At 34.9% G+C, this 27,642-nt stretch overlaps 1 protein-coding gene across 8 annotated transcripts in view; it reads left to right on the top strand.

The window, feature by feature from the left end:
• Window positions 1-17,735: 17,735 nt before the first annotated feature.
• Window positions 17,736-27,642, top strand: part of ETV1 (ETS variant transcription factor 1) — a 120,424-nt gene continuing 110,517 nt past the window's right edge. The window contains exons 1-5 of one of the 8 annotated variants that reach the window (XM_060196163.1): window positions 17,736-17,885; window positions 17,984-18,180; window positions 18,314-18,445; window positions 19,254-19,341; window positions 20,728-20,775. In XM_060196163.1, coding sequence (XP_060052146.1) covers window positions 18,401-18,445; window positions 19,254-19,341; window positions 20,728-20,775 — 181 coding nt within the window. In that variant the 5' untranslated portion in view covers window positions 17,736-17,885; window positions 17,984-18,180; window positions 18,314-18,400. The other 7 variants (XM_007527707.3, XM_060196162.1, XM_007527706.3 and 4 more) reach the window with 7 other exon arrangements.

The following is a 27,642-nucleotide window of genomic DNA, read 5'->3' on the forward strand; positions in this document are numbered from 1 at the left end:
TAATCTTTCCTGCATCTGAACACCGAAGTGAAGCGCTGGCAATAGAGCGAGGTGCGGAAGAAGAAGAGCTTTTATAGGAGCAGCTTTCATTGTTTTATCCAGTTGATCATGGGAATGAATTCTTGGAGGCTACTACTCCAAGGCCATGCCTGTCCTATCCTATGTTTAATATTTTAGATATCTCTAGGCTTTTTTCCCTCAGAACTGGACCAACTTATATTCTTACCAAAAGAGTAAAATATTTCCTTTTACACAATATATTTACCAACATTTGATGCTTACATTTTTTAATTAAAAAGTTTATTTATTAGAAAGAAGAAAAGAAAGAGTAAAAGAAGAGAAAGAAAAGGAAGAAGGAAAGAAAGGAAGGAAAAGAAGAGAGAGAGAGCACTGCTCACCTGTTGCATGATCTGCAACTACTAAGACCTTATCCAAATTTTGTGTGTTATCATTGCACTGTATTTCCAGCCCTCTTTCGCTTTTTATTTATGACATTTATGGTATTCATTTATTATACTGATTTATAAATCTCTACTAGTAAGAAACATTGAACATTTTATTTATTTATTTTATTTTTTATTGGGGAATTAATGTTTTATATTCAACAGTAAATAAAATAGTTTGAACATGCATAACATTTCCCACTAGGTCCTCTGTCATCCTTTTTGGACCTGTATTCTCCCCCCACCATCCACCCCAGAGTCGTCTACTTCTGTGCAATACACCAACTCCATTTCAGGTTCTACTTGTGTCTGTTCTTTTGATCTTGTTTTTCTACTTCTGCCTGAGAGTGTGATCATCCTATATTCATCCTTCTGTTTCTGACTTATTTCACTTAACATGATTTTTTGAAGCTCCATCCAAGATCAGCTGAAAATGGAGAAGTCACCATTTTTAGTAGCACAGTAGTATTCCATTGTACCACAACTTGCTCAGCCACTCATCTGTTGTTAGATACCTGGGTTGCTTCCAGGTTTTGGCTATTACAAATTGTGCTGCTAAGAACATATGTGTACAAAGATCTTTTTGGATGGGTATGTTGGGTCACTTAGGATATATCCTAAGGAGAGGAATTGCAGGATCATAGGGATCATATGATTTTTAGCATTCTGAGAGTTCTCCAGACTGTTCTCCATAGAAGCTGAACCAATTGACATTCCCACCAGCAGTTCAGGAGAGTTCCTTTGACCCCACACTTCTCAAGCATTTATTACTGCTATCTTTTCTGATGTATGGCATTGTCACAGGATTGAAGTGGTATCTCATTGTCGTCTTTATTTGCATTTTTCTGACAATCAAAGACTTGGAGCATTTTTTCATGTGTCTCTCAGTCTTTTGGATCTCTTCTGTGGTGAATATTCTGTCCATGGTTTCCCCCCATTTTTTGATGGGGTTATTTGTTTTCTTGTTGTTGAAATTTGCAAGTTCTTTATATATTCTGGTTATTAGCCTCTTGTCTGATGTATGGCATGTAAAGATCTTCTCCCATTCTGTGAAGGGTCTCTTGGTTTGGGTAGTGGTATCTTTTGCTGTGCAGAAGCTTTTTAATTTGATGTAGTTCCATAAGTTTATGCTTGCCTTAGTCTTCCTTATAATCAAATTCATTTCATTGAAGATGTCTTTAAAATTTATGTGGAAAAGAGTTCTGCCAATATTTTCTTCTACATTTCTGATAGTTTCTGGTCTAAATTTCAAATCCTTCATCCACTTGGAATTTATTTTTCTATTTGGTGAAATACAGCGGTTCAGTTTCATTCTTCTGTATATTTCAACCCATTTTTTCCAATACCACTTTTTGAAGAGATTCTGCTTTCCCCATTTAATAGTATGGGCACCTTTGTCAAAGATTAGATGTCCATAGGTGTGGGGGCTTACTTCCAGGCTGTTAAATCTATTCCACTGGTCAGTGTGTCTATTCATGTTCCAGTACCAAGCAGTTTTGATGAAAATGGCCTATAATACAACTTGAGATCTGGGAGTTTGATGCCTCCAGTTCCTGTTCATTCTTTTCAAGATTGTTTTGACAATTCTAGGTCTTTCCTCGTTCCAGACAAACATTTGTAGCATTTGTTCTATTCTTCTAAAGAATGTGGTTGAGATCTTGATGGGGATAGCATTAAATTCGTATATGGCTCTGGGTAGTATATTCCTTTTGATGATGTCAATTCTTCCAACCCCTGACATGGAAAAATCTTTCCACTTCTTTGTGTCTTTTTCTATTTCCTTGAGTAATGACACATAATTTTCAGTATGCAAGTCTTTCACTTCTTTGGTTAGGATTATTCCTAGATATTTTATTGTCTAACTTAGTGTTTGCATAGAGGAATGCCACCGATTTTTGAATATTTATTTTGTAGCCGGATGCCTTGCTGAATACATGCCTGATGGTTTTCAAAAGCTTCTTGATGGATTCCTTAGGTTTCTCTCTGTATACTATCATGTCATCTGAAAATAGGGACAGTTTGACTTCTTTTCTTCCAATCTGTATCCCTTTAATGCCTTGCTCCTGCCTGATTGCTATGACAAGAACTACATTGGACATTTCTTAACATGACTGATAGCCATTTGAATATCTTCTCTGGTACAGAACCAATTTGATTTTTTTTTTTTTTAACCAGAGCACTGCTCAGTTTTGGCTTATGGTAGTGCGGGGGACTGAACATGGGACTTGGGGGCTTCAGGCATGACAGTCTCTTTGCATAACCATTATGCTATCTATCTCCTCCCCTAATTAGGTCTTCTTCCCATTTTGGGATGACACTGATTTTTTTGTTGTTGCTAAAGAGTTTTGTGAGTTCTTTATGTATTGTAGTTATTAGCCTTTGATATACCAGTGTTCTTTCTCATTCAGAAGGTAGTCATTTTTTGTTTTGGTGATATTTTCTTTGTTCTGCAGAAACATTTAAGTTTCTTATAGTGTCATTGGTTTAATTTTGTTTTTGTTTTCTTGTGAAAAAGGAATATATTCCAACATCATGTATTTGGAGAATTAGGATCATTAACATGAATGTCCGACACAAAGGAAAATAAAGATTTGATGCAATCTCTATTAAAATTCAAGTTTATTATTTAAGGATTAAATTCTTAAATAGGACAACATGGAGAAAGGTGACCAATTTACCTCGTGTCTCTATAGTTAGTTCTTATTATGCTTATATGTAATACCTAAAGTATGAATAGGTGTAAAAAAATAGTTTATTTCTTTTTTTTAAATATTTATTATTTCATTTATTTATTCCATTTTGTTTCCCTTGTTATTTTATTTTTGTAGGTATTATTGTTGTCATAGTTGTTGGATAGGGCAGAGAGAAATGGAGAAAGGAGGGGAAGACAGAGTGGGGGAGAGAAAGACAGACACCTGCAGACCTGTTTCACAGCCTGTGAAGCGACTCCCCTGCAAGTGGAATGCCAGGGTGCGAACTGGGATCCTTACGCTGGTCCTTACACTTTGCACCACCTGTGCTTAACCCACTGCACTATAGCCTGACTCCCAAAAATAGCTTATTTCTACACATTTAAGTACAAATATCCCTAGAAATTAATAGAACTTATAAGATAAATGAAAATTAGCCATATAGAAGTTTAGCTTTTATATCTTCATTCAGACATTTTCCATTAAACTTTATATTTGTAAAATATTTATGTGACTGTCTATGTGACTTATTCTGTCATTCATAGTTCAAATTGTATGAAAAATCAAACTGATTTTACTCATGCTAATAATTTAAATGGATAAATCTGCATTTCAAATCATTAAAGGATTTGGATCCTATTAGCTGTTTGCCAAACCAAGACCTCTGCTATATCCTGGACTCAGAGGCAGAACTTGGGACCTATAAAGTCCTGTTGTAGGATGTCCATCTTAAAAATACATACTGCTGCCCTGGCTGTCATGATCTACTCCCATGCACCATCTGCCTTTGAGGCATTTTGACTTGGAGATATATACTTGTTTTCATGTGCCCCAAAAGATTCTTTTCATGCTCATGGGGTCTTCTATCAACAGTTTTTAGCCGTTTTAGATTTGGCATTTATATCTTTTTGCCTACTTTAAATACCTTCTCTATCACTTGACTACTTTGAGACTAAAGGTGAATGAGCTCACTGCCTGGTACAATCAGACAGATACTGTGACCCCAGTTTTTATAGAAAGGGAAAGGCTAAACATTTTTCACTATTCTATAGGTGTAAGGCAAGAGTAATAGGCCTTTCCAAATTCAATTTTTACATATTGTCTGTACTTTGTAAAACAGTTCATGTTGAAGCCAGTGCCACAGAAAACCAAATATTTTCACCAGTTTCACATCAGCTTTACTCCTTTTTATTTCTTTTTTCTTTCTCTCTTTTTTTAATACCAAAACACTGCAGTTGTATTGTGTCTGAGACTGGACCTGGGACCTTAGAACCTCAAGCAAAAAAATATTTTTGCTAACCCTATGCTATCCCCTACATCCACCACTTTTTAAAGAAAGGGGAGATTGTTGATTTATTGTATTCAAACTCATAATGGAAACTGGAACTATACTCAAATCAACATCCCCATCTCTTTGCTTTCAGGAAGCATTTTTCCAGGTAAGGGAGAAACCTAAAAAAATCAGTAGGTATGTTCAGTGGCAAGGAGGTGAAGGTCTGAAATTGTTCTATGTTTTAGCCTTCTAGATCATAGCCTCTTGAATCTCCATGGATTCTCTTCAAATTTACCTTTAAAACAAAATCTATAGGGAGTCAGGCGGTAGAGCATCAGGTTAAGCACCCTTGGCACAAAATGCAAGGACTGGCTTAAGGATCCCTGTTGGAGCCCAGGCTCCCCACCTACAGGGGAGTCTCTTCACAGGCAGTGAAGCAGGTCTGTAGGTGTCTATCTTTTTCTCCCCTTCTCTGTCTTCCCCTCCTCTCTCCATTTCTCTCTGTCCTATCCAACAACAACAATAACTACAACAACAATAAAAAACATCAAGGACAACAAAGGGAAAATAAATGAAATATTAAAAATCTATAAATTATTATCATTTATTATATTAAAAGGAGTTCCAGGAGCAGAAACTAGTGGTATAGGATGTGATTCCCTGCTTGTTGTTTTTTAGTAAAATTCAATTTTACCAAATAGCTGTTAATACATTTCATCCTCTACCAAACTTTCACTTTGTCACAATAAGTATTTAAGCCCCCAACTTCCCCTTAGTATTCCTTCCTTTCTCCTTCCAAGTCCTCAAATCTGTTATAATAGACCCCCAGTCCATTGAGATTAACCCTCTATTGTTCTTTGCTGTGTTTCTCAGAGCTTAGCAGTGAATGAGGTCACACAATATTTATCTTCCTTCTGGTGTACTTCACTGAACATAATTCTCTCTACTAGTTTTCCAGTTGCAGTAAAAGGGAATATGGCATCATTTTTATAACTGTGTAGTGCTCCATCATGTATTTATCCTACAAATTCTTTAACCATTTATCTGATGTAGGACATGTGGATTGTTTCAAAGTGTTGGTTATTGATAATAATAAGACCATGAACATTGGTGCACATAGATCTTTTGGAAGCGTGTTTTTGTGTTTGGAGGATAAGTGGCTAGGAAAGGAATTCTAGGTCATATGTTTTCAGTAATCGCCAAACTTTTTTCCATAGGCTGCAGAAATTTGCTTCCTCATAAACTATGTAGAAGGATTCTTTTCTCTTCACATCCTCTGACAGTACATGTTTCTGTCCTTTTTGATGTAGACCTTTTTCATAGGATTGAGGTAAAGTCTCATTGTTATCTTGATTGGCATTTTTTTCTGATAGTGATTTTGAGCATTTTTATAGGCTTGTTGGTCACCTGTATCCATTTTTAGTGAAGTGTTTTTTGGTTTTTTTCCCTCTCATTTCTCAAGCTCTTCTTTTTCTTTTTTTGCTGCAGCATTTAGTAAGTTCTTTATGTATCTTGGTTATTAGCCTTCTCTCTGGCATTAGCATATAAAAACATTTTCCCATTTCATAGAGTGTCTCTCTGTCTTGATCATGGTTCCTTTTACTGTGCAGGTTTTCAGTTTGATGTACTCCAAATCGTTTTTTTTTTTTTTTTCTTTTGTTTTCCTTACTGTTGGGTTTGAGTCTCCAAAGACATTTCCAAAGCCAACATCATGTAATGTTCCACTGATGCTTTCATATATATATATATATGTATATCCTCCAGGGCTATCACTGGGATTTAGTGCCTGCTACGGCAAACGCTAGAAGAAGAAGTGCCTGCTACAAATCCACTGCTCCTGAAAGCAATTTTTCCCTTTTGTTGCCCTTGTTGTTTCTTCTATATATTTTAAAGATATAGTTTATTTATTTTTCTGTGAAATGGAGAGAGGGAGGGAGGGAGAGAGAGAGAGAAAGAGAGAGAGAGAGAAATGGAAAGAGAGGGGGAGAGAGAGAAAGACTGGGAATTGAATCTGGGGAGTCTGGGATCTCAGATATTTACTACTTCTGGACTATTTTTATTTCTCATTACTAATCTTTCAAACAGGACATTTTTTCTTTTGTTTTTGTGGAATATTAACTGTTTAACCCAATTCCTGGGGCAAGACAAACTTAAAGAGAATAGTAAATAAAGCACCCTTTTCTCTAGTGCTGTTCTCTATCCCTATTTTAATTTGACTCTAGTGATGTCAGCTGTTTACCATTTCAAAGTATTTTTTCTTATACCATAAAAAATTAAAGAAAAAGAAAAATCTCTTTGTATTTCAATTAAATATGTGTGGAGGCCCTATAGAATGCTGAACATTTCTCACCTATGTCTGGACAGAACCACTTAGTAATTTCAAAATTCTCTACTTTTCCTTTCTATTTGCTCATCTATCTCCTAGCTACTTCTGTTCTCTCATTGTTTTCAAAATGAAAGGGAGTAGAATGTATGCATATGTTTAGCATTCATAATCTCATTTTAATGACTGGCTTCTGTTCAACAAATTCTCTAATTCAATGAAGTAGTCTCTCTTTAATGGAATACTAAGAAAAAAGGAAAATTTGCATTTCATGTTTGGTAAAGTGAATATAATATATACAATTTAGGAAGTAACCACTAGTATTGTCAGGAGGTATATTATATACTATTTTAAAATTTTTGCTTCCTAACCAAAATTATATATCTATAATTTAGAGGTCTGAAAGAAATGAATTGAAAGTGTTAAATTAGAAATAACAAACACAAATACTTCAATATATATATATATATGTATATATATATATATATAGAGAGAGAGAGAGAGAGAGAGATATAAACAATTATGACATTGCCCTATTCATATAAAATTGTAAACAATTTAAATTGTCAAACTTATGTATTGTGGGTTAAGGAAATCAAATATATGATTTCTTTCATGTTTAGTTGTCAAAATAGCATAGATACCTCATAAGAGAGGTATAACTCCATCTCAAAGGTTTTATATGTCTTATATTATTTATCTGATTATTGATTCTTTAGAGACTAAGTGAAACCTTAATTCATTGACTAAACATTTTGTTCTTCTGTAAGTACATTGCATACCCTAAAGTGTTACAATATAATGAATCTATATGGCTATTTTCATTTAATAAAATATAAACTGCTTAAGATTCTTTATATTTTAGACTTAACATGCCCATTACACAAACTATAAAGTGAAGTTACTATCTTTCTCTGCTTTATTCTTTGCCCTAAACCCTATGGACAACTAGGAATACTTAGAATTTAAGTGAGTATCTTTATTTTAGTATCATTAAGGTACTGTGAATATAGTCAAATCTTTTGTGATTTTGCACCCTTCTTTTCTTCAGTGAATTTGTGACGGGGTTAAGAAAGGAAATTGGGCCTGAACTTTGTAGTTAAAAGGGATGAAAACTCTTCCTAGGGAACAGTCATAATGTTAGATTATATCGACTTAGACTGGACCAAGAAAATGCTTTAATGATGCCCCGCCCAACCCCTACCACCTCATAGTCTATGCTAAACAAAACTAGCCAATACAGCTGTGCTCTCTGTATCCTGTTTTATACATTTTTTGATGATATTTCTCCACCATTTTCAGTAACTTACTTTATGATCAGTTTATTTATTTTTATTATTTATTTATTATTGGCTAGAGAAGGAGAGAAATTGACAGGGGAGGGGTAGATAGAGAGGGAGAGAGACAGGGGCCAGGTGGTGGCGCACCTGGTTAAGTGCACACATTACAGTGCACAAGGACCTGTGTTCAAGCCCCTGGTCCCCACCTGCAGGTGGAAAGCAAGTGGTGGGCAGAGTTGCATGTGTCTCTCTGTCTCTCTCCATTCTCTATCTCCCCTTCCCCTCAATTTCTTTCTGTCTCTATCCAATAACAAATAAATAAAGTTTTAAAAATTACAAAAAAAATTTTTTTAAAAAGAGAGGGAGAGAGACAGAGAGATACCTGCAGACTTGTTTCACCACTTGTGAAGATTTCCCCCTGCAGGTGGGGACCAGGGGCTTGAACACTTAGGAAAATGTGGAAATATACACACAAAAAACTTCTCATTATCTTATTTATTGGATAGAGACAGTCAGAAAGTGAGGAGAAGGGGGAGATAGAGAAGAAGAGAGAAAGAGAGATACCTGCAGCACTGCTTCACCACTTGCAAAGCTTTATCCCTGCAGGTGGGGGATGGGGGCTTGAACCCAGGTCCTTGCACATTCTATCATGTGAGCTCAACCAGGTGTGCCACCACACAGCCCCAGCCCAGTGGAAATGTACTTTTGTGACAATTCTGTAATTCATCATGACCTTAATAGAGTGATACTGAAGTTAACAGAAAAAAAGTTAAAAAAAAAAAAAAAAAGGAAAGGAGAAGAAGGTAAGAAGGAAGAAACAATTGAAAGAACTCAAGGGCTATACAGGCTTCTGTGCTAAATATGAATGGATATGTCGTATGTTAGAGCACTGTTATAAACAGTTCATTGCATTTATGTCTTCTTCGAGTTTGTGAACAACTCTCTGCCCTAATCCTGCTTCTTAATTCTGCTCTAAACTCTGACACCATTTTTCAAGATAATATTTTTGGAACACCCCCATGGTTAGCTATCAAGCTCAAGCAAGGATTGAGATATAGGCTGCCAGAAACATTCCTAAAATAGGCGTCCTAGCTTCTTTCTACCCTAAACCCCTACTTTTGTCTGCCCTATTCCTACTTTATGGATCCTGTTTATTAAATATTTTGTCCTACCTTCCATCTTACTGTTTCAGCCACTAAGTTCCAGATGCTACTATGATTTGTCACCAATACTTCTTGGAACCTTACCTCTCTAAAGCCCCACACCAGTAGGGAAAGATAGAAATAGGCTGGGTGTATGAATCAGCCTGCCAATACCCTGTCCAGTGGAGAAGCAATTACAGAAGTCAGAACCTTCTGCACCTTTCAAGCAATTTGGTCCATACTTACAGAGGGATAAACAATAGAGAAATTTTCAATAGAGGGAATAGAACACAAACTCAGGTCATGGGGACTGTATGGAATTACAACTCTATTATAATTATAACTATTAAATCACTAGTAAAAATAAAACATTAAAATAATGATAGTCTTAATAAACTGATGTTTAAAAAATATAAACAAGGAGTAATTTCAAGTTAAAATATAAAGTGAACCTAGAACAAAAATCTGAGTTTTATTTAGACTGTGTCATACAGGCAAGAAGATTTGTAGCTTTCTTTGATGTGTTCACATGAAATGCCTGTAGTCAAACTGCTATTTTTAAACTTGAGAAGGAATTCAGTACAAAAGGAACATTTTAAATATGAAAGGGAATCCAGGAAGATCACAGAGAAGTGAAATAACTTTAACAAAGTTCAAAGACACATTGTTCTTCAAATACCAAGAAACTGACTCAACTATCACTGGTGACCCTTATCAGAGGATCTTCTACAAATTTTAAGCAAGTGATAAGAATATGAGATTACCTTTTTGCCCTTTTTTCAGGAACTGCTCTGTTTGGAACACTATTCTGCTTTATTTATTTATTTATTTACTTTTTGAGATTTATGCATCTGTCATGCATTCTTCTTTAGCAGTATTTTCACTCTCCTTTAACTACTGTTCTAGACTTTCTAAACTTACTAAGGGCATCTGTAGCAAAATTGATATTTTTAAGACACTGAATCAATTGACTACCAGAGAACAGGAAGTAGAGTGTGGCCTAACAGATTAAGTAACAAAGGGCAGAGAATAGCCTCTGCCTGTATAAGATGATGGAAGTTTGTTGCAAGCATGGGCAGGAAGTTAGGCTATTTATTTCTAGACATAAGTAACACTCCTAAATGCCATTCAACAGTTCATAGGGATAGGTAGAAGGCATGAGACCAATGAAAATTGACCCATAGAAAATAACTATCGTTCGTCGTATTTGAGAAAACTCTGACAAAAAGGTGTGTGTGTGTGTGTGTGTGTGTGTGTATTATTGGATCTGCTAAGCAGATTAAATATGATAGTTCATTTTTTTTCCTCACAGCAATCATTATATAGACAAGGGAAGTGAGATTCAGATATTGTATTTTGAGGTAGCAAAAGAAGGTCAACTTTGATAGCTTTCAAGATGCTTTTGGGAGCTTTGCAACTAGGAAACATTCCAGAGGTGGAAAATCATCTTGGAAATATTGTTCTTCCCAATATCAAATACAAACAAGACTTTTTTTTTAATTGGTGATTTACCTCATTCTAAATCAAATTGTATGAGAATAATGTCCTTTATCTTAAGTAGCACAACTATCTCTCTCATTGTGGTCCCCAAAAGCACAAGAGTGAAGATAGGTGAGAACTCCTGATATTTTGCATTTTATTTTAAAGTTATCAAGGCAGTATATTCAAATCCAAAACATAAACAAATGTCTTCTTTCTAATGGCAGGTAAATGATACTTAAACTTTATTCTCTGTTTACTATTTCAAACTTCATATATCATTCAAAATTAAAAACCAGTGACTAACTTAACCAGTAAATACCTCAGTTTGATAGCATGCTGGCTTTGTCATACATACAAGTTAGGTTTCAGCTTAGCCTCCACATTGGATGAAGCTTGGGGACTTTGCTTTCTTTCTCACTTTCTCACCATTGTCTGTCTGTCTGTCTCTGTCTCTATTTAAAAAATCATCTTGGAGTGGTGAAGCCCCAAAGATGGCAAAGTACAAAGTAAAGTGACAGAACAAAACATAAAACCTTGACTGCTAATGTACTGCTGTTCTATAGATGACAATTTACACTGTCCTTGCAAAATCAATCTAATTTAAAGTACTAATTTGTTAATCCCCTCTCTGGTGGATTATCGAAGACAAACATTTGAGGCATGCCTATTGTAACTACTCATTCTAAATACTAGGAGAAAAACTTGTGTTATGCTTTATAAATTTGATATTGCAATAGTGTCTCCAAAGGATTACAGGATATAAATATGCACATTGTACCTGGAATATTAAAATTAAATGGAGAAGCTGAGAGATGATACACCTGACAGAGTACACATTATCATGCTTAAAGACACAGATTCTAGGCCCCATTTCCCACCAGCAGGGGAGGGGGGAAGCTTCATAAACTGTAGAGCAGTGTTGCTGGCATCTCTCCTTTCTGTCTCTCCACCCCTCCCCCTCTATTTTTCACCCTCTATCAAAAAATATATCCATGCTATCTCTCTTTCTTGACACTCATAAATATTCCCAGTGAGAATATCACTTTCTGTGACTGTTTAAAAAGTTTAAAATCATCTAATAGATCCTAAAATGTGACATTAATTATTCCTCCATTTACTAATTTTTGCAAACCCAGAACTTTGAATATGTGTGATTCTATTGCTCCTTGCCACACTTTTATTTTTTAAATTATTTATTTATTCCCTTTTGTTGCCCTTGTTGTTTTCCTTGTTGTTTTATTGTTGTTGTCCTTGTAGGATAGAACAGAGAGAAATGGAGAGAGGAGGGGAAGACAGAGAGGGGGAGAAAAAGACACCTGCAGACCTGCTTCACCACCTGTGAAGTGACTCCCCTGCAGATGGAGGGCCTCAACTGGCCACTTCTTTTTTTTTTTTCACTTCTTATTTTAATTCAGAAAGAAAGTGAAGAGATAAGGGTAGAGAAGGGAGGGAAGAAGAAAGAGGGAAGGAGAAAGAGGGAGGAGGGAAGGAAGGGAGAGAGAGAGAGAGAGAATGAGAAGGAACACAGCACTGGACCTTCGTCTACTATCCTTGAGTCCTGGGACCATATGGGATGAGCTATATATGTATTTTAGAAGAACATTTATAGAGTGTTTATGAAGGAAAAACTTTAGAAATAGCTTCAATATTCACCAATAATGGAATAGTTTTTTAAAAAGTAATTATACTTTTTTAAAAATAATAGTCTTACACTTTGAAAAAAATAATCTCACACTTTAAAATTCAATTGTTACTGTATAGCTGTTAAAAAGTACAATGTCCATAATTCTCAAATGTATAGTCATGTAAGAAATTCCTTGTAAAAAATTTTGGTTTAGATAGATTGATATTTTCTGATGCAGTAGGCCTGAGTAGGGGCCCAGGAAACCCATCACATTGTAATTCTGTGTCTATGAAACATTCTTGAAACACCCTGAATTGAATTTCTATCACAAGTCCATAAGGAGGCCTGATAATAGTCAATAGTACAGAAGTGTTTTGCTTAATATTGACCCTCAAAGGTTATTCATTTTCAACACTGCCTGAAAAAAATCAAAGTTTATGACTACACTGAACTCATATTCTCTCATGTCAAATATCAGCTAGTGCTGAATACCACTAATGGAATATAGGTTTCCATTTTGTTATAGTTCATACTTTTCCCCAGTTCTTGTTTTTCTCATTTGTTATCCATTTAATTCCTGAAGTTATTACATGTGTCACCCCTAACATCTTAAGTTAAAAAAAGAGAATAAATAGAATATTATATATCCTGTTTTTGCTCCAAAGAAAGAGTATATATGTAGTTTATGTATACATAATTGTTTTTATTTATATACATATGCCATTATTTTTCAACTTTTTTATTATTGTTCCTAAAGATTCCTTCTAGAAAAATTTTATATTCCTAATTACTCTTACCCATTTAATTAAATTAATTAATTTATTTCTGGCACCAACTTGTACAACTCCACTGCTCCTGGTATACATGAATATGAAAAGATATTAGATAGATAGGTGTACATATCTGAGGCTCTTAGGCCCCAGGTTCACTCCCCTGTACCACCAGAAACCAGAATTGAGCAGTGCACAGGTTGGGGAAAAAAAAAAAAATATATATACATATATATGATTGTGAGTGTCCTTTTAACACCAGCATTCTTAAATAGTAGAATTCCTGAATTACTGAGCTAAAAATATTTTTCTCATTTTTTTAAATGTACATATTTTTAGAGTACATTTATTCCTCTCCTTCCACAACTCCTCCCCCTTTCCCCATGCTTATAAGCTAACTACATTCCCTCTTTTGCAGATATTTACCAGTTAACATTGGCTGGGATGAGAGTAAAAGTTAATAACTCCTGCACCTATTTTAGCTTTCTTGATACCCTAGACTCCACACTTCTCCCAAATTCTTGCTTCTATCCCTGCAAAGAATTCACTCATTAAAGTCACCAATTATCTTTCACTTTTATCACAGTGTTCTCCATTTTCCTTTGTAATTACATTTACTTATACATTTTCTTGGCCCATTTTGCTGTTTAATAGTCTACAAAATAATCTTATTTCTTAGCTATTTGATGTATCTCTGTAAAAACTAGGCCATTAAAATTTTGTCTTCAAAGTATTAGACAAACAACAACTAATACTTAGAGACAAAATTCCTAAAGTCATGGGCCCCTTGAGATATACCTAAAACAGACTTTCTAGCTTATTAACAAAGGACCCCCTAGTTCATCTGCTCTATTCTTACCTTAGAGTTCTTGTTTATTAAACAGTTTGTTCTGCTTTATATCTTAATGCCCTTCAGCCACCAAGTTACAGATGCTAATATGAAGTCACCTTGACTTCCCTGGGCAGATAACTTCACTAATAAGTCCTGAAGTCTCAACTCTCCAAAGCCCTGATCCACTAGAGAAAGATCGAAACAGGCTTGGGGTATGGATTGACCTGCCAATGTCCATGTCCAGTGGAGAAGCAATTACAGAAGTCAGACCTTCTGCACCTTGTAAAGGAATTTTGGCCCATACTCCCAAAGGGATAAAGACTAGGAAAACTTCTAATGGAGAGGATGGGACACTGAACTCTGATGGTGGGAACTATATGGAATTGTACTCCTGTTGTCTTACAATCTTGTTAATCATTATTAAACCAAAAAATTTAAAAAACTGAATGTTAAGGATCAATATCTTACTTATTAATCAACCCAGTTTTGAAACAAAGCATTCATTTTAATCATAGTAACCTTTCAAAGCAAGCAGTACCATTTTTTGCTGCTTTTAGAAATAAATTTTACTTTTTTAATTTTTATATTATAATAAGCTAGCTGCAGAAAAGTCACTAATGAACATTATTTTACTTTATTAAATAACAACAAAGGATCTATAAAGTTTTAAATAGCTTTATATTCAACACAAAACTTTCCAAACTCAAAAGTGAATTTTTTTTTTTGACTGGTGGTCTTTCTCTCCTGAGTTCTTACTTCAAAACGAAAATGAGATTTCAAAATACAAGTTAATAGATGTCAAAGCCTCTTGGCCTTTGCTCTGCCATTCTGTGCCTGAAATATTGCCAAAATGAAATTTTCCATTCAAATGCCAGTAGGACTGGCATTTACTAAGTTAATTTTTTAAAGGAACACTTTAAAAGCAGTGGAAACTTTTTGTGTCACTTCTGAAGCTCCTGTCTCTGGAAAGGACAGCTGCCTCTGTTTTCCATAATGGTAATATATTTTAGAAAAAACAAATGTTCTGCCCTTGAAATGTCTTCAGTGTCTAAGGCTATTGGTTTTTCCCAGTGCCGAATATAAAAGATAAATAGCAATCATACTAAAAACTAGTGTCTCACTGAGTATTACAAAACAAAAGGAACAGAAAGAGAAAGAGCAGAAGATAAAATAGGAGAAAGTAAAGTCCAATAGTTCACTGGAGGTAGAGGTGTATTTATCTCTTTAGTGTATGCTGTTTGAACAAAACCGAGCTAAGACTGTGTGCCTGTTTATACACAAAATAACATTTTCAATTAGTGTTAAGATTATATAGTTAAAAGCTGAATTTCTTTGCAGAATTAAGGATGAAAAATTGGATCTCCGGAAACATGTAAAACCAGAAGATTTGCATGCAAGTTGTTTGCCAGTTCATAAGGATTGGGGAGGTGGAGAAGTGCTTTTGGGGATACGTAAAAAAAAGTGAAAGGATTTGGGAAATGGAAACTAACCCTGTCAACCAGGGAAAAGCTGCAATATTCCTGAAAGAAGCTTAAAATTAAGAAACTGTGATAAAATCAACGGTGGAAGTGTAAACTACATAATTTTAAGTGAGAAAACTAAAATCTATCTACAGTAGAACTATCTGCACATATAATGATTTGAAGCAGCAAGTTTCTAGAACTTCCTTAAAGCTTTTTCCCTGCTCTTTTTCTCACAAGTTTTCTCCTATGTGATGTATCCTGGAATTATGCCTAAGTGATCCATTAATTCCAGACTTGTTTCTCTAACTTTGTTACTGCTCCCAGTCCTAAGGCTCTTTTTCCTCATCTCTTAGTATTTGTTCAAGCACGGGACTTGGAGGAGGCAAAGAGACAGAAAAAAAAAAGTTTTCTGGCTTGGGAACTTGGCCCTTTGTTGAGTCATTTCTCCAACCCCGTTACGCCCCTCCCACGTGACCAAGAAGGCCGGAATTTTGTGAATGGAACCAAAAGTGGCTACAGAGGCAGGAAAGACCCGCCCCATTTTCTGAGAAGGCCAATCTCCTAGCGGAGCGCTGCGGGGTCAGCAATAAACGACAATGGGTTGGGAATACACGAATCGTTATTGGCTACAGGAACAACCTAATGCGGGGCCTAACCAGAAGCTCCTCCCTCTCCCGGTTACCCTGGATACCAGTCTGGCTCCAGCCACTAGGAGTCTTTGGAAACTGTTGCTCAGATTACCAGGGTTGGTTGGGTTATACCCGGAGTGTTAGGGCGGCAGTAGACCGTCCCTCCACCCGGTCCGATTACACCCTCATGTTGCGCCCAGGCGCTTCACTAACACAGCTGTCGGACACAAAAGAAAAAGAAAAAAAAAGCCCATGCCCTGATCCTTCTCCTCCAATGATTCCCCCCCTCTCGGGTCAGGGTTAAAGTGCAGTACCCTTTGTAAAAGCTAGTAGGTGCGCATGTTAGCACTGACAACACCAGATTTACTAGTTCTAGGGTATTCATGGTGATAGACAGGTTTTTTTTCAGTCATTTTAAAGTTTATTTAACTTGGATCTTTTTTTCTTGCTGCCCCCCCCCCGCCCCGTTTCCGGGGTTGAATCTTATGCTTTCATTCACATAGAAGTAAGGGCACATTCAAATACACATTGAGAATTGTAGCACGTTCCCGAAGGGGCAGCACAGATGCCAGAAAAGTCCTTTAGTAAGAAACTCTGCTAGTCTCCAGGACCACAAGTGAATTTTAACACTGTTGAGTCCCTGGTCCCATCCCCGCGGCCTCTCATCTCCTGTTGGGCGGGGGCTTCTTAAGTGACTCTTTATAGCTCCAAATCCCACAGGAGGGTCAGGACAAGTGACTTGGGAGATGTAGTCTCACTTTTTAGTGTTCCAGTTATAGTCCTTGAAACCTGAGTCCCCCTCATGGCTCGCCCCTGACTCACAGCTCTGGGAGGTTTAAAAAGCTGGAGAGGAAGTGAAAGCGTCAAGTACAGTAAGTGACACCCTCCGCCTCCGTATATACATAACAAAAGCTCAGGAAGCTCCGGGTTCCTTGGTTATCCGAGCTACCCCCTCCTCTCTCTGCTTCACTGCACTTCCCCAGTGGTGTAGAAGCACCTTGTCCCAGTGTGCATGTAGGACAAATTAGATTTTTATACTTTTACTCACCTAAATTGTTCTTTGGTTTTCACAACTCTTCCCCACCCCGTTTTCCCGTTGAAACTCATAACAGTGTACCTACTTCTGAGTGCTTTCCCCTGGCAAACGCTAGAAGAAGAAGTGCTTTCCCCTATTGACCTTTTTTTTTTTTTTTTTTTTTCTGCACCACGAACGACAAGATCTTATTTGACTTTAGGATGGTGTCAACAAAAAATACTTAAGCTTAACTACATTGATGGTGGTGGATGTTTGGTAAAGGTGAAAACTTGACTGAAAAGGTTAGTGGGAGCAAGGATAAAGAGTGGGATGTTCCCCCTTAAGAGGTTAGAAAGGCGGGGTGTGTATGTGTGGAGATTGTGGGTTGAAGAGAGAAAAGTAGAGACCAAAGAATTTAGTGGACTGCTCTTTAGAGTATGTGAGAATCCTACGAAGTGCTTTGGGAAGTCAGTTCAGTGATACACCAAGCACACCACCAGTAAGGACCATTGGCGACTTGATACTCGAGGTTTCAGTGTCTCCAAGCGCAGTAACAATAAGTAGCGGATTAGAAAGGCGTCCTATAGCCTACTTGGTGCTTTCAGGGAGTGGACTCCCGCGCAAGTCAGCAGAGTAAAGGCTTGGATAGCCGGACGCGGGAGATTCCAGAGAAGGGGCAGCAGACCTTCTGATTGACAGCCCGAAATCTGATCTTGTGAAAGAAACGCGGAGCCAATGGGAGGCAGCGATCCATCAGTTTGGATTGGAGGCCCCTGGAGGAGAAGTAGAGGAAAAACCACTGAATTGAGCTCTGTCAGAGGCGCTTTCGGCTTCCAAGGGGGAAGTGCTGGGCAGTAATTAATGTTTTTATTAAATTTGGAGGGAATTTTTGTTGCCGTTCGCCTACCGTGGCCTTCAGGTGGGTCTTTCCAACAACTTTTTATGTCTCTCCAGATAATTGCATGGTTGTGTATTGCAAAAACTGTCCTTACGAAAGAGATGTCTCCGTTTCTTTAGTCCCGTTAGGTGCAAAGCAAGTCTCGTTGATCGCCATTGCTAGTTTTGCACACGCTTGCGAATCAGAGCTGCCCAGGCTATACGGACCGCGCAGGGAAACATCAAGAGTGTAAACAAATACATCGTCTCTAGTTCGGATTTTTGCTACTGCCGAAAATATGTAAATTGTGGACGCTCTTGGCTTTCTTTGGAACCAGGTGAAGGAGGCGGTGCAGGGAGGGTTATTTTTGTGAATGGGACTGTCGGAGGGTAATTAGCTATGCAAATTCAAGAGCTTCATTCATGTTTTTTTTTTTTTTTTAGCCTAAAAGCCATCTTGTTCCCCACTAGGTTGATAGACGTCCAGATCCCGAGGAAATCTCCAACTAAATGCTCAAAATATAAAATACTGAGCTGGGATTTGAGAAGAGCTGCAGAATGGATGGATTTTATGACCAGCAAGTGCCTTACATGGTCACCAATGTGAGTGATCAGTCTAAAGTTGCTGTTTATAAACTTGACTGGGGGGGGGGAGGAGGGAGGAGGGAGAGAACGAGAAGGGAGGGGGTAAGAGGGTTGGAATTGCAGATACTTATCTGCTTTGTTGCCACTGTAGGGCGACTCTGCCTCTAGAAGCCCTATCTTCAAAATGAGCTTACCTTTCAGTGATTTGGATAAGGCATAGTTTTGATTTTTAAGACCTCCTTTTCTGATTAAAGTGTCCAAGATGAGTGGAAGAGGAGATGGAGAGCAGCAGCAGCTGCTGCGCTCAAAGTTTTTGGCAGGGTTTGTCTGCCACATTGAAAAGAACGAAGTTGAGACAAATGCTGACACTTTTTTTTTTTGTTTATATGGGGTGTTTTTGGCATTACTTTTTTTTTTCTCATTAAAAAAATAGTTCACTACTCTGGTATTTTTTTAGGAGGTGGTTAGTTATTAGAGAGTGACTAAAATCCACTATATTTTAATCTAGTTTTGATTCTTCCAAAAAACGACTTTAAGTGCAATTGCTTAATGTTGTTTTGATGCTGAGATACCATGAATATATGACTGATGAATAGTATTGTGTTAGGGTGGGCAGTGGAACAACACTTCTTGGTTTTTGAATTCTCAGCAAAAGCTGACACTTTCAAATGGATTTAGAAAACGAGTTGATAGAATTGATACTATGAATTTTTTTTCCGTATTCAGAAGAAAAATTCAGTAGGCTTATGTATGCATGCATTTTTTTTCTTCTGTGTGTGACATCTGAGGTTTACATTCTTTTAAAGGTTTTTCTTTCCCTTTGTAGAGTCAGCGTGGGAGAAATTGTAACGAGAAACCAACAAATGTCAGGAAAAGAAAATTCATTAACAGAGATCTGGCTCATGATTCAGAAGGTGAGGTTTGAATTTGGGCTGAATTCCCAGTCTTTACCTATTCTCCCCACCCTCATAATAAAGAAGAGCACTTCAGTCTTATCTTAAAAATAATAAACAGTAAATGACTGCATTTAACTAAGATTTTTAGTTGGAGCAATTTTCATAATGTGACAATCTGCATTGGAGAATATTTTAAGGCCCTGTCACAAACTAATGAAATAAAAACTTAACAATGACATCTTTATATCATTCATTTGTGTTTAAGTACTTTTGTCCTCATGGTTTATAACTAATCCCATACATTAAGGTAACAATTTAAAAGTATTAGTCACAGTAGGACAGATTAAACAGCTGTGTACATTGCTTAATTATTTTTTTCTATTTTATTAGAAGTTAAATAATATAAATGATTGATTGCTTGATTTTCTACCCCTTTTATACCAAACCATACCTTATCAAACTTTTCATGGATAATTTTGATGTTTAACTTGTGAGGTTATAAGCTAAAGTTTGTAGGCCTTGAAGTTATAAAAACAAACTGAATTATAATTAAGCCTAATTAATAATTATAACATTTATTTGTAAAATAGATGACAAATTCTTTATATGAACTGGTAATGGAAGGTGAATGTACTATAAATTATTTCATCCATATGGAAGATTCATAATAAACAATATATTTAGACTTGCTTATTAGAATTCCATTTGTAACTTAGATTTAGTATGTTGAATTCTGAAACCTCCTCAAATCTTACTTACTAGACACCCCTGTCTTCCTCACTCTGACAGAATACAGGGTTTTGGACTTCATAATAGACAGGTTCCAGGGAATTATCTTTGATTTTTGTAAAATTATTAATGTAGAAAATTCCTATTAGAACTTTATATGTAAAAGGCATCTCTTTAAATTTTGAGCTATCAAAAACATGACAGTACCTTGAACTTAGATACTGTTGCAGTTTTTAAGATACAAAATATATAAATAAAATGTTTTCAATTTTTTTTTCCTTCTCCCAAATACTATTTTAGCAAGAGTTCTATATAATTAAGAAAAGTTATTGTGGTTAGACAAACCTTCACTTCATCCTTTTTGTTAATTTTAGTACATATATGTTGTTTGGTTTTTCTGAACATATTTATTAAACTATTTGTTTAAAAAGATAAAAGAGAAAGACAGAACGGGTGATTGTTTATACTATTCAACTTACTAAAAAAATTTTATAAAGAAGTTTGATAGTCATCAATCTGGGCAGATGATTGAGATATTTAAGTTATGAATACTATTGTTTTAATGCTGACTTTCCCAGTTAGACTGACACTGTATACCAATTTTAGTGCAAACATTTTCATTTAATAGAACTTGAAGGTTTGCAAATCTTTTATGTCTTTGGCTTGTTTTTTTAGAACTCTTTCAAGATCTAAGTCAATTACAGGAAACTTGGCTTGCAGAAGGTAAGGCAAAAAAAAAAAAGCTTTAAGGAAGGAGGGGGGAAAGCAACTTTAAAAAGGGGTGGGGGAGGAAAGTCCTGAACTTGCTGTCTTAATGTTCAGCCCAATTAATTGAGCTCTAAAAGAGCCACCTCATGTGTCATGCATACATTAGAGCCTCTGATGAGTTTGTCTTTGGGGAATCTGGGGCTGCCCTACCCTGTGTCATCACAAATTACCAGGAGATATTGCTTCCAGCTCACAATCACATCTGCTTTTGGCAAGAACTAATGCACCAAGACTTCAAGTTCTAAGCCTCCGTTCAGATTTTAATTGCAATTGATCAGGTTTATATTATTGTACCTCGAGAGACCTCCTAGAGCCAGAACCCTGCTTGCTGTTTCCTTTAGAACAGCGCATATCATTATTTGGTGTTCTGGTGGAGTACTTTTCTGATGGCAGAAATTAGTTTCTCTGGGTTCATCAGGACGGGATGCTTCAAGATTTAAGTGCAAGTGTCTTCTTTCCACCTTGTTCACAACACAGAACATTAGGTGTGTATCTAATACTTAGGAAATGTACGACTTTAAAATGAATTTTAGGGGGGTTTGAGGATTTAAAAAATGTTTTCTATTTGTTATATTGTATAATATTTGTTGAATTGACCTTTGCTAATATACCATTTTTAATAGGACTTACTTATTGGAGCAAGGAGCTATTTAAAGGGATTAATTTTATTTTGGATGAAATGTGCTGTAATTTATTATTGTTTTTTTGGTCTGAAACTTCATTTCATAGGAGCAACGAAATACTCCTTTAGTACAGTTTTATACAACTTGAGAAATGCCTAGTGTTAAGAGGCTTTTTGTTGGCATCCATATTTTGAAATTTTTCCTTTAGATTTGTCTTAATAAATGTGAAATCGTAGTTTTATACTCTGTTCTGTTTTATGAAGAACACAAAGAGAATATTATAGATATTTAAACATTGAGAACAATTATATTATTTCAGTTTTTATATTTTATGGTAAAAATATAGTTTTTTAATTTTTTTTTTTTTTAGAAAAGATGGTTAAAAGAAAAGAGGGAGATTCTAATTGGAACCCAAGTGTTAACTGTAGCTACTTTGAGGAGGTTGCTGGGTTTTATCCATGGTCATGCCTGTCCACAGTTGATCTGTTTGCTCTTAGTATTTAAAATAAGTTTCATTTACTGATACTCTACTCTTGCAAAAAGCATTTAATATATACATATCTATATATTTAAAATAAAAACTTTACTGGTAGCCCTTTGAAAAGGTAACTGCATTTGTATGTCACTGAAGGTAAGTATTTGTGAAAGTTTTAGTTGTATTTAAAAGTATTTTGCTTGTTTCTGTAAATGAAAGTTACTGCAATAGATTACTTATTATTGCAACAGGAGTTATTTATTCAAACATAACTTTTACAAGAAAAATTTGCACAAGGGTTCTTAACTTTTACCTGATAGTTTTACAAAGTTGAAGACTGAGAACATCATAAGGGGATTTAGTCACATATCCAAGATAAATTAAAATATCTATTTTAATTGCATGGGGAGTTTTGTTGCTTCTTAAGATGTTTAAATCTCATAGATTCCAAGTCAGTTGCATTTACTGGCAGATTTTGAATGTGCATAGCAGCTCTGTTCCTGGAATTCTAAAATGTGGAATCTGTGACAGACTCTTACTATCTTATAATCAGTTTCAGTACAGTCTTTTGCTTTTGACATCTTTTGTTTCTTTATTGCTTGGAGAAGTGATTGGAATAATTTGTCTAAATTTGTCTTTTACAACTCTATAGTAGGTATTTCTGATCTAAGAACGTTGATGTAACTGTAAATAAAATCTGAAGGTCTAGGTTTGTGTAAAATACATCCAGGAAATAATGACTTCTTTTGAAGAAACATGGATTTTTACTTAGAAAAAAGTGATTAAGCTTAAATAAGTTCAGGAATTTAATCCCTAGAGTGTTTTACTGTATGCCCAGGTGGACTACTGCTTATAAACAAAGATTGCATTTTATAATAATTTAAACATGTTTTTAAAATAGTTTACATTAGCTATTTTTAATATAATTTAAGCAAAAATTTTAATATGATTTGAATAACCCAGTCATGTATAAGAGACTCTCTTTACTACTAGTTTATAGACCACAGTTTTAATTTTATTTGTTACACATAATTGTATCATTTTGAATTATCATTTTGATTTTACTTATTGCTCATCTAACATTAACTAAGAGATTGGAAAATTACAATATCTTTCCTGTAGTTTTATTTGTCTATTTATGTCCTTGCAGACTTTCAAAAATCAAAATATTGAATACTGGCAGGTATTTTTCATAATACTTGTAGCTAGGAAAATTACCATGGAGTTTTAAAGCATCTTGATCCTTTTAAATAGATCACTGACAGTTAACCAGTTTTTTTTCCCCCATAAGTTAGACTTCTATAAGTAAGTTAAACAGGTTTGATGATAATCTTACTAGACACAAACTCAAATTAGTTGTTATATGTTATATGAAAATCACATTTGTAAAAAATTGTCAATGCCACTGAATATTTAGGAAATGATTTATTCTAGCTTTCTTCATTATTTGCTTATAAGAATTATTGTAAATCAGAACAACAGTGCAACATATGGATTAATCTTATGTTAATTTTACTATTAATTATGAACTGTGTTTTATATGTAGGGTAAAATGAAGTAGAAGAGGTAGGACTTCTTCAGCGTGGGATTGAAACATATTTCAAATTCACCAAGTCCTCCATAATATTGCACTTGTTCTCTTTCCCAAATTTAATTTCCGTGCAATATGTAAAATGCATTTGTAAAAAAATTAACTTTGTATTACTATCACTTTCCAAATACTAATGTGGGAATTTTATATATTCTGAACTATATACCACAATTTGAAGCGATCATTTCTTATTTTGAAAAAAATTGAATAGCTAATATTTTAATACCTCTGAAGAAATTAAAATAAAATTAGAGAACATGCTTATTTTAAATTTTTGCCAGTTACTTAATATTATAATTTAACTACGTACAATTCTTTATTGATTCTTTGTTTTTTTGAATTAGATTGCTACTGGCAGAAAGGCAATTTCAATTATTTGATTCAGTGAAACAGTGAGTTTAAATATCAATCCTGTCAACATTGTGGTTATGTCTTATTATTAAAAACCTGTTTAAAGTGATGATTTAGCAAATGTGTCCTAGAGATTTGGTGTAAAAACATATCCTTCATGCATGTAGTACAGAAATAGAAGGATGTAAGATTCCATTAAAGATGGATTTCATTTTTCTAAAGTTACTTATTCAGGCTTTTCAGCAGCTGAAAGAGAAATTAAGTTTCACATAAATCTAATGTAAATTTATAGACAATTTTGAATGTTATATATGATGTAGACCTATATATTCTTGATTTTCCCTTTCATGAAGTGACTCACCACTATTAGAGTATGCTGTATGTGATGGGATTCTCACTGCCACTACTATAACTGAGTTAAGTTTTATCTTTAATGAAAACCTTTCAAAACCAAAGGTTATTATTAATCACAGATAAATCTTGTATTCCTTTTGTCTTAGGTGACATTCAAATAGTGGGTTGACTTAGAAATAGAGATATCAGTGTATTTGTATTCAACTGTGTGACTGATACTAAATTCATATTAAAATATTTATTACAAAGTTCAGTAAATAGTGTATAATTTCTACTTGTCTAATATGTCATGTACAATGCACAGATATGTGCATTTATTTTTTCAAAAGTTTTTTTTTTTTTAATGTAAAATAAAAGTGGTTGTATTTCATTATTTTTTTCCAGGTGATTCAGTAAGTACTTTAACAATCCTTTTATTTCATGTGACTTACATAGAAAAGTTACTGAGAAGTAAGCTTAAGATCAGTTTTTACAGTTTCTTAGAATTAAGTAATTATTTTTGTGTGCATTATTTTGTGTGTGTGTGTGCATGCACATATGTGTGTTTAAGGAAGGATGGAGTGTGTCTGTGTGTGTGTGCATGCACATATGTGTGCTTAAGGAAGGATGGAGGGTTATTATACTTTTTTGTTGTTGTTGTTGTTCCATGAAAAACTTTCTTTAGAACTTGATTTGAAGACAGAGGGTAGAGGAAATTAACTTTATTTTAAAAAATATTTCTTGCAACTGTATATAAATGTCTTTTAATCTAGCACCTGTTAGCAAAATAGAAACGTTTTAAAAAATATGAATTTGGTGTGACCACAGTTTTTTTTCTTCCAGAAGACTGTAATAAATGCTATCTTGCTGAGCTTTTCAACTTCAGTTACTGGAAATCTATAATCTTTTGTAATTTCTTTAGTAAAACTGTATATGCCCTTTGACATATGTACAATTTTGAGTAAATAATAACAGCAACAACAATAAAATCAGACCTGTGCATTAGAGAAAATATTTGGCCAGATGCAGCAGCATTTAGCTATTCTTGTAGCTTTCTACTACTACTGGACAGTTTAGTTAGAAATTGAAGCAGACTTGACACTAATGACAAATAAGCTTACTATTTTTTTCTTTCTTGAGTAAATAAAAGAATGTTTTTATCTACCTTTAAAGCTGTTTCTGTCACTGGAAAATAGTGCCCTTTGTAAGTCCATTGAAATATGTTTATGCTTCAGTATTAATTAATGCTTATACATAGGTGTAATCATTTTAATGTTTAACATGAATGTGGGGTAAAACCAGGTTTAGTGTTCTCATGATTATTTCATTCCATGGCCTAAAGCTACATTTTAAAAATTAAATAGAATGCTACTGTGCAAAAGTTAACTTTCTTGTCATACTTTTTTAAAAATTAAATTTCTTTAGAGAAATATTTCTCTTTGACCCAAACAAAATTTGTTAACAATTCACTATAGCTTATTTTTTGTGTCTTTCCTTTTATTCCTTCCTCCCTCCTTTCTGTAGTTTTGTATATTCAAGTTTCTGTGCCAAGTTACACTTTAAAGGAAGATGAGTTAAGAGTATGTGTGTGTGTGTGTGTGTGTTTAATTTTGTAAAGGTCATTTATTTAAATATGTACCTTAAGGGATCTGAATTGTATTTGAGATACAGCAATAAAATTGATGTGTTTATATTGCAAGTTCAAGTTGACTTACTTTAGCAAGAAGGAAGGGTGTGACATGAAAAGATTGTGGTTGGGCCACATGGCTGAGGCTGGACTATGTTTTTGTGAATGGAGGCAGAAGTTCTGCCTGCTTGTCTGGAGGAATTGCTGAGAAGATCAGCTGTCTCATTCATGGGCAGAAAGAATGACTCATACTTCTTCCGCCTTGTTTGGCTCCAGGTCATTGTTAGAGTGGATAGAACTGGTTTTAATTAAGCGTTAACCCCTTTTATACCTGATGTTTGTTTCATTTGTAATTTTTCCACTCCCCCCCCCCCCCCAACTTTTAAAGAAAATTCAACAGTTAACTAGCTTGGAAGAAAAAGGGAGTTTTTGTTTGTCTCTGGCCAGCCTTGGAAACTATTTAAATGCTCTTAAGTAATGATTGCTTTACTTTGAAAGCTTAAAGTTCAAATAAACTAAAGGTGAACTCTACTTAATACTCATCCCTAAGGAGATGCTAGTTATGAATGTTCATTAAAATTGCAAATGAGAATTAGCAATTTACAGCATATATTATTACAGGTATTTTCATGAGGTCATAATATGTATTACTGTGTACTAATTTAGTCAAAAGAGAAAAAAAAACTAACTTTAGATAATAATCTGGGCAAGTTATATAGCCAATAGTACAGATACTACCCTTTTAAAGCCAAAGTCCTGAGACTTGATGGCAACATGTTTATTAGTGTGCAATGAACTCATAGAGTTATTACCAATAAAACCTACATACTTAACCTTGAAAGCCTTTTACTGGTCTTTTGGTCTCTCTTCTTTCTCTTCCCTTCCTCTTTAATTACACAGTGTGAGGAAACATCTTCATTCCCTGAAGGTGATTACTCCAAGCATACTTTATATAATAGAGTAGTGAAAAGAAGCAACTTTGTTTTTTTTTTTCCAGATTAGCTTCTATTGTTAATTTTCCTCTTTGGAGTTGGTATGCCTTACTGCAGTTTTTCACCCAGTCATAGTTCACTACTTTGTAGAATTCCTTTGAATTTAAGAAAAAAAAGAAATGTATGATACAAGTGTGGCAATACTTTGTCATATTTTCCTTGCCCGGATCCAACTTGTGTTTTCAGTGAACTACTTTCCTTTCACTCTGACTTGAAATGAAAGGTATACTTAAGCCTTTGTCTTTTTAAGTAGCATGCTACTTCATTTGGTCTATTCAGTTTCTTAAGATTAGCTGCTGTGAAAATGTGAGTCATATGTTTTTTGTTAAAATTCTGTAATATGTTCAGGCATAAGTGTGAAGTATTTATTCAGTATATTAAGGAGTTAGAACAGAAATAGCAACTTTTATAGCAATTCATATTCTTTTTACAAATTGTTAGTATGCAGCTATTTCCTGTAAATTTGTGAGATTTAACTTCTAGTTTCTTCTACTTCCCATCCCTCAAACCCCTCCTCTCCCCAAATAGTTAACATCTATCACACCTCCATTAGATTTTTATACTTCTCTTGAAGTGATATATATCATGGAGTATCAACCTCATTTTAGAATAGTAAGGAAAAGAGGTTTGTTCTTTAGGACATTCATACCAGCATACTCAGGTATAAATATGTATTTATACTCAGTAGCTATTTAGAACTATTCCTGTAAAAGCACCATTACAGTTTTTATGGGATTCTTGTAAATGTTGACTTTTAAAAAGCATAATAATAGCTGTGGTTGATATTTCTAAATTTTAATATTTATATCTGTTTAGTAATCTAGAAGGAA

Source organism: Erinaceus europaeus, chromosome 8, assembly GCF_950295315.1.
Source record: "Erinaceus europaeus chromosome 8, mEriEur2.1, whole genome shotgun sequence".
Classification (NCBI taxonomy): domain Eukaryota; kingdom Metazoa; phylum Chordata; class Mammalia; order Eulipotyphla; family Erinaceidae; genus Erinaceus; species Erinaceus europaeus.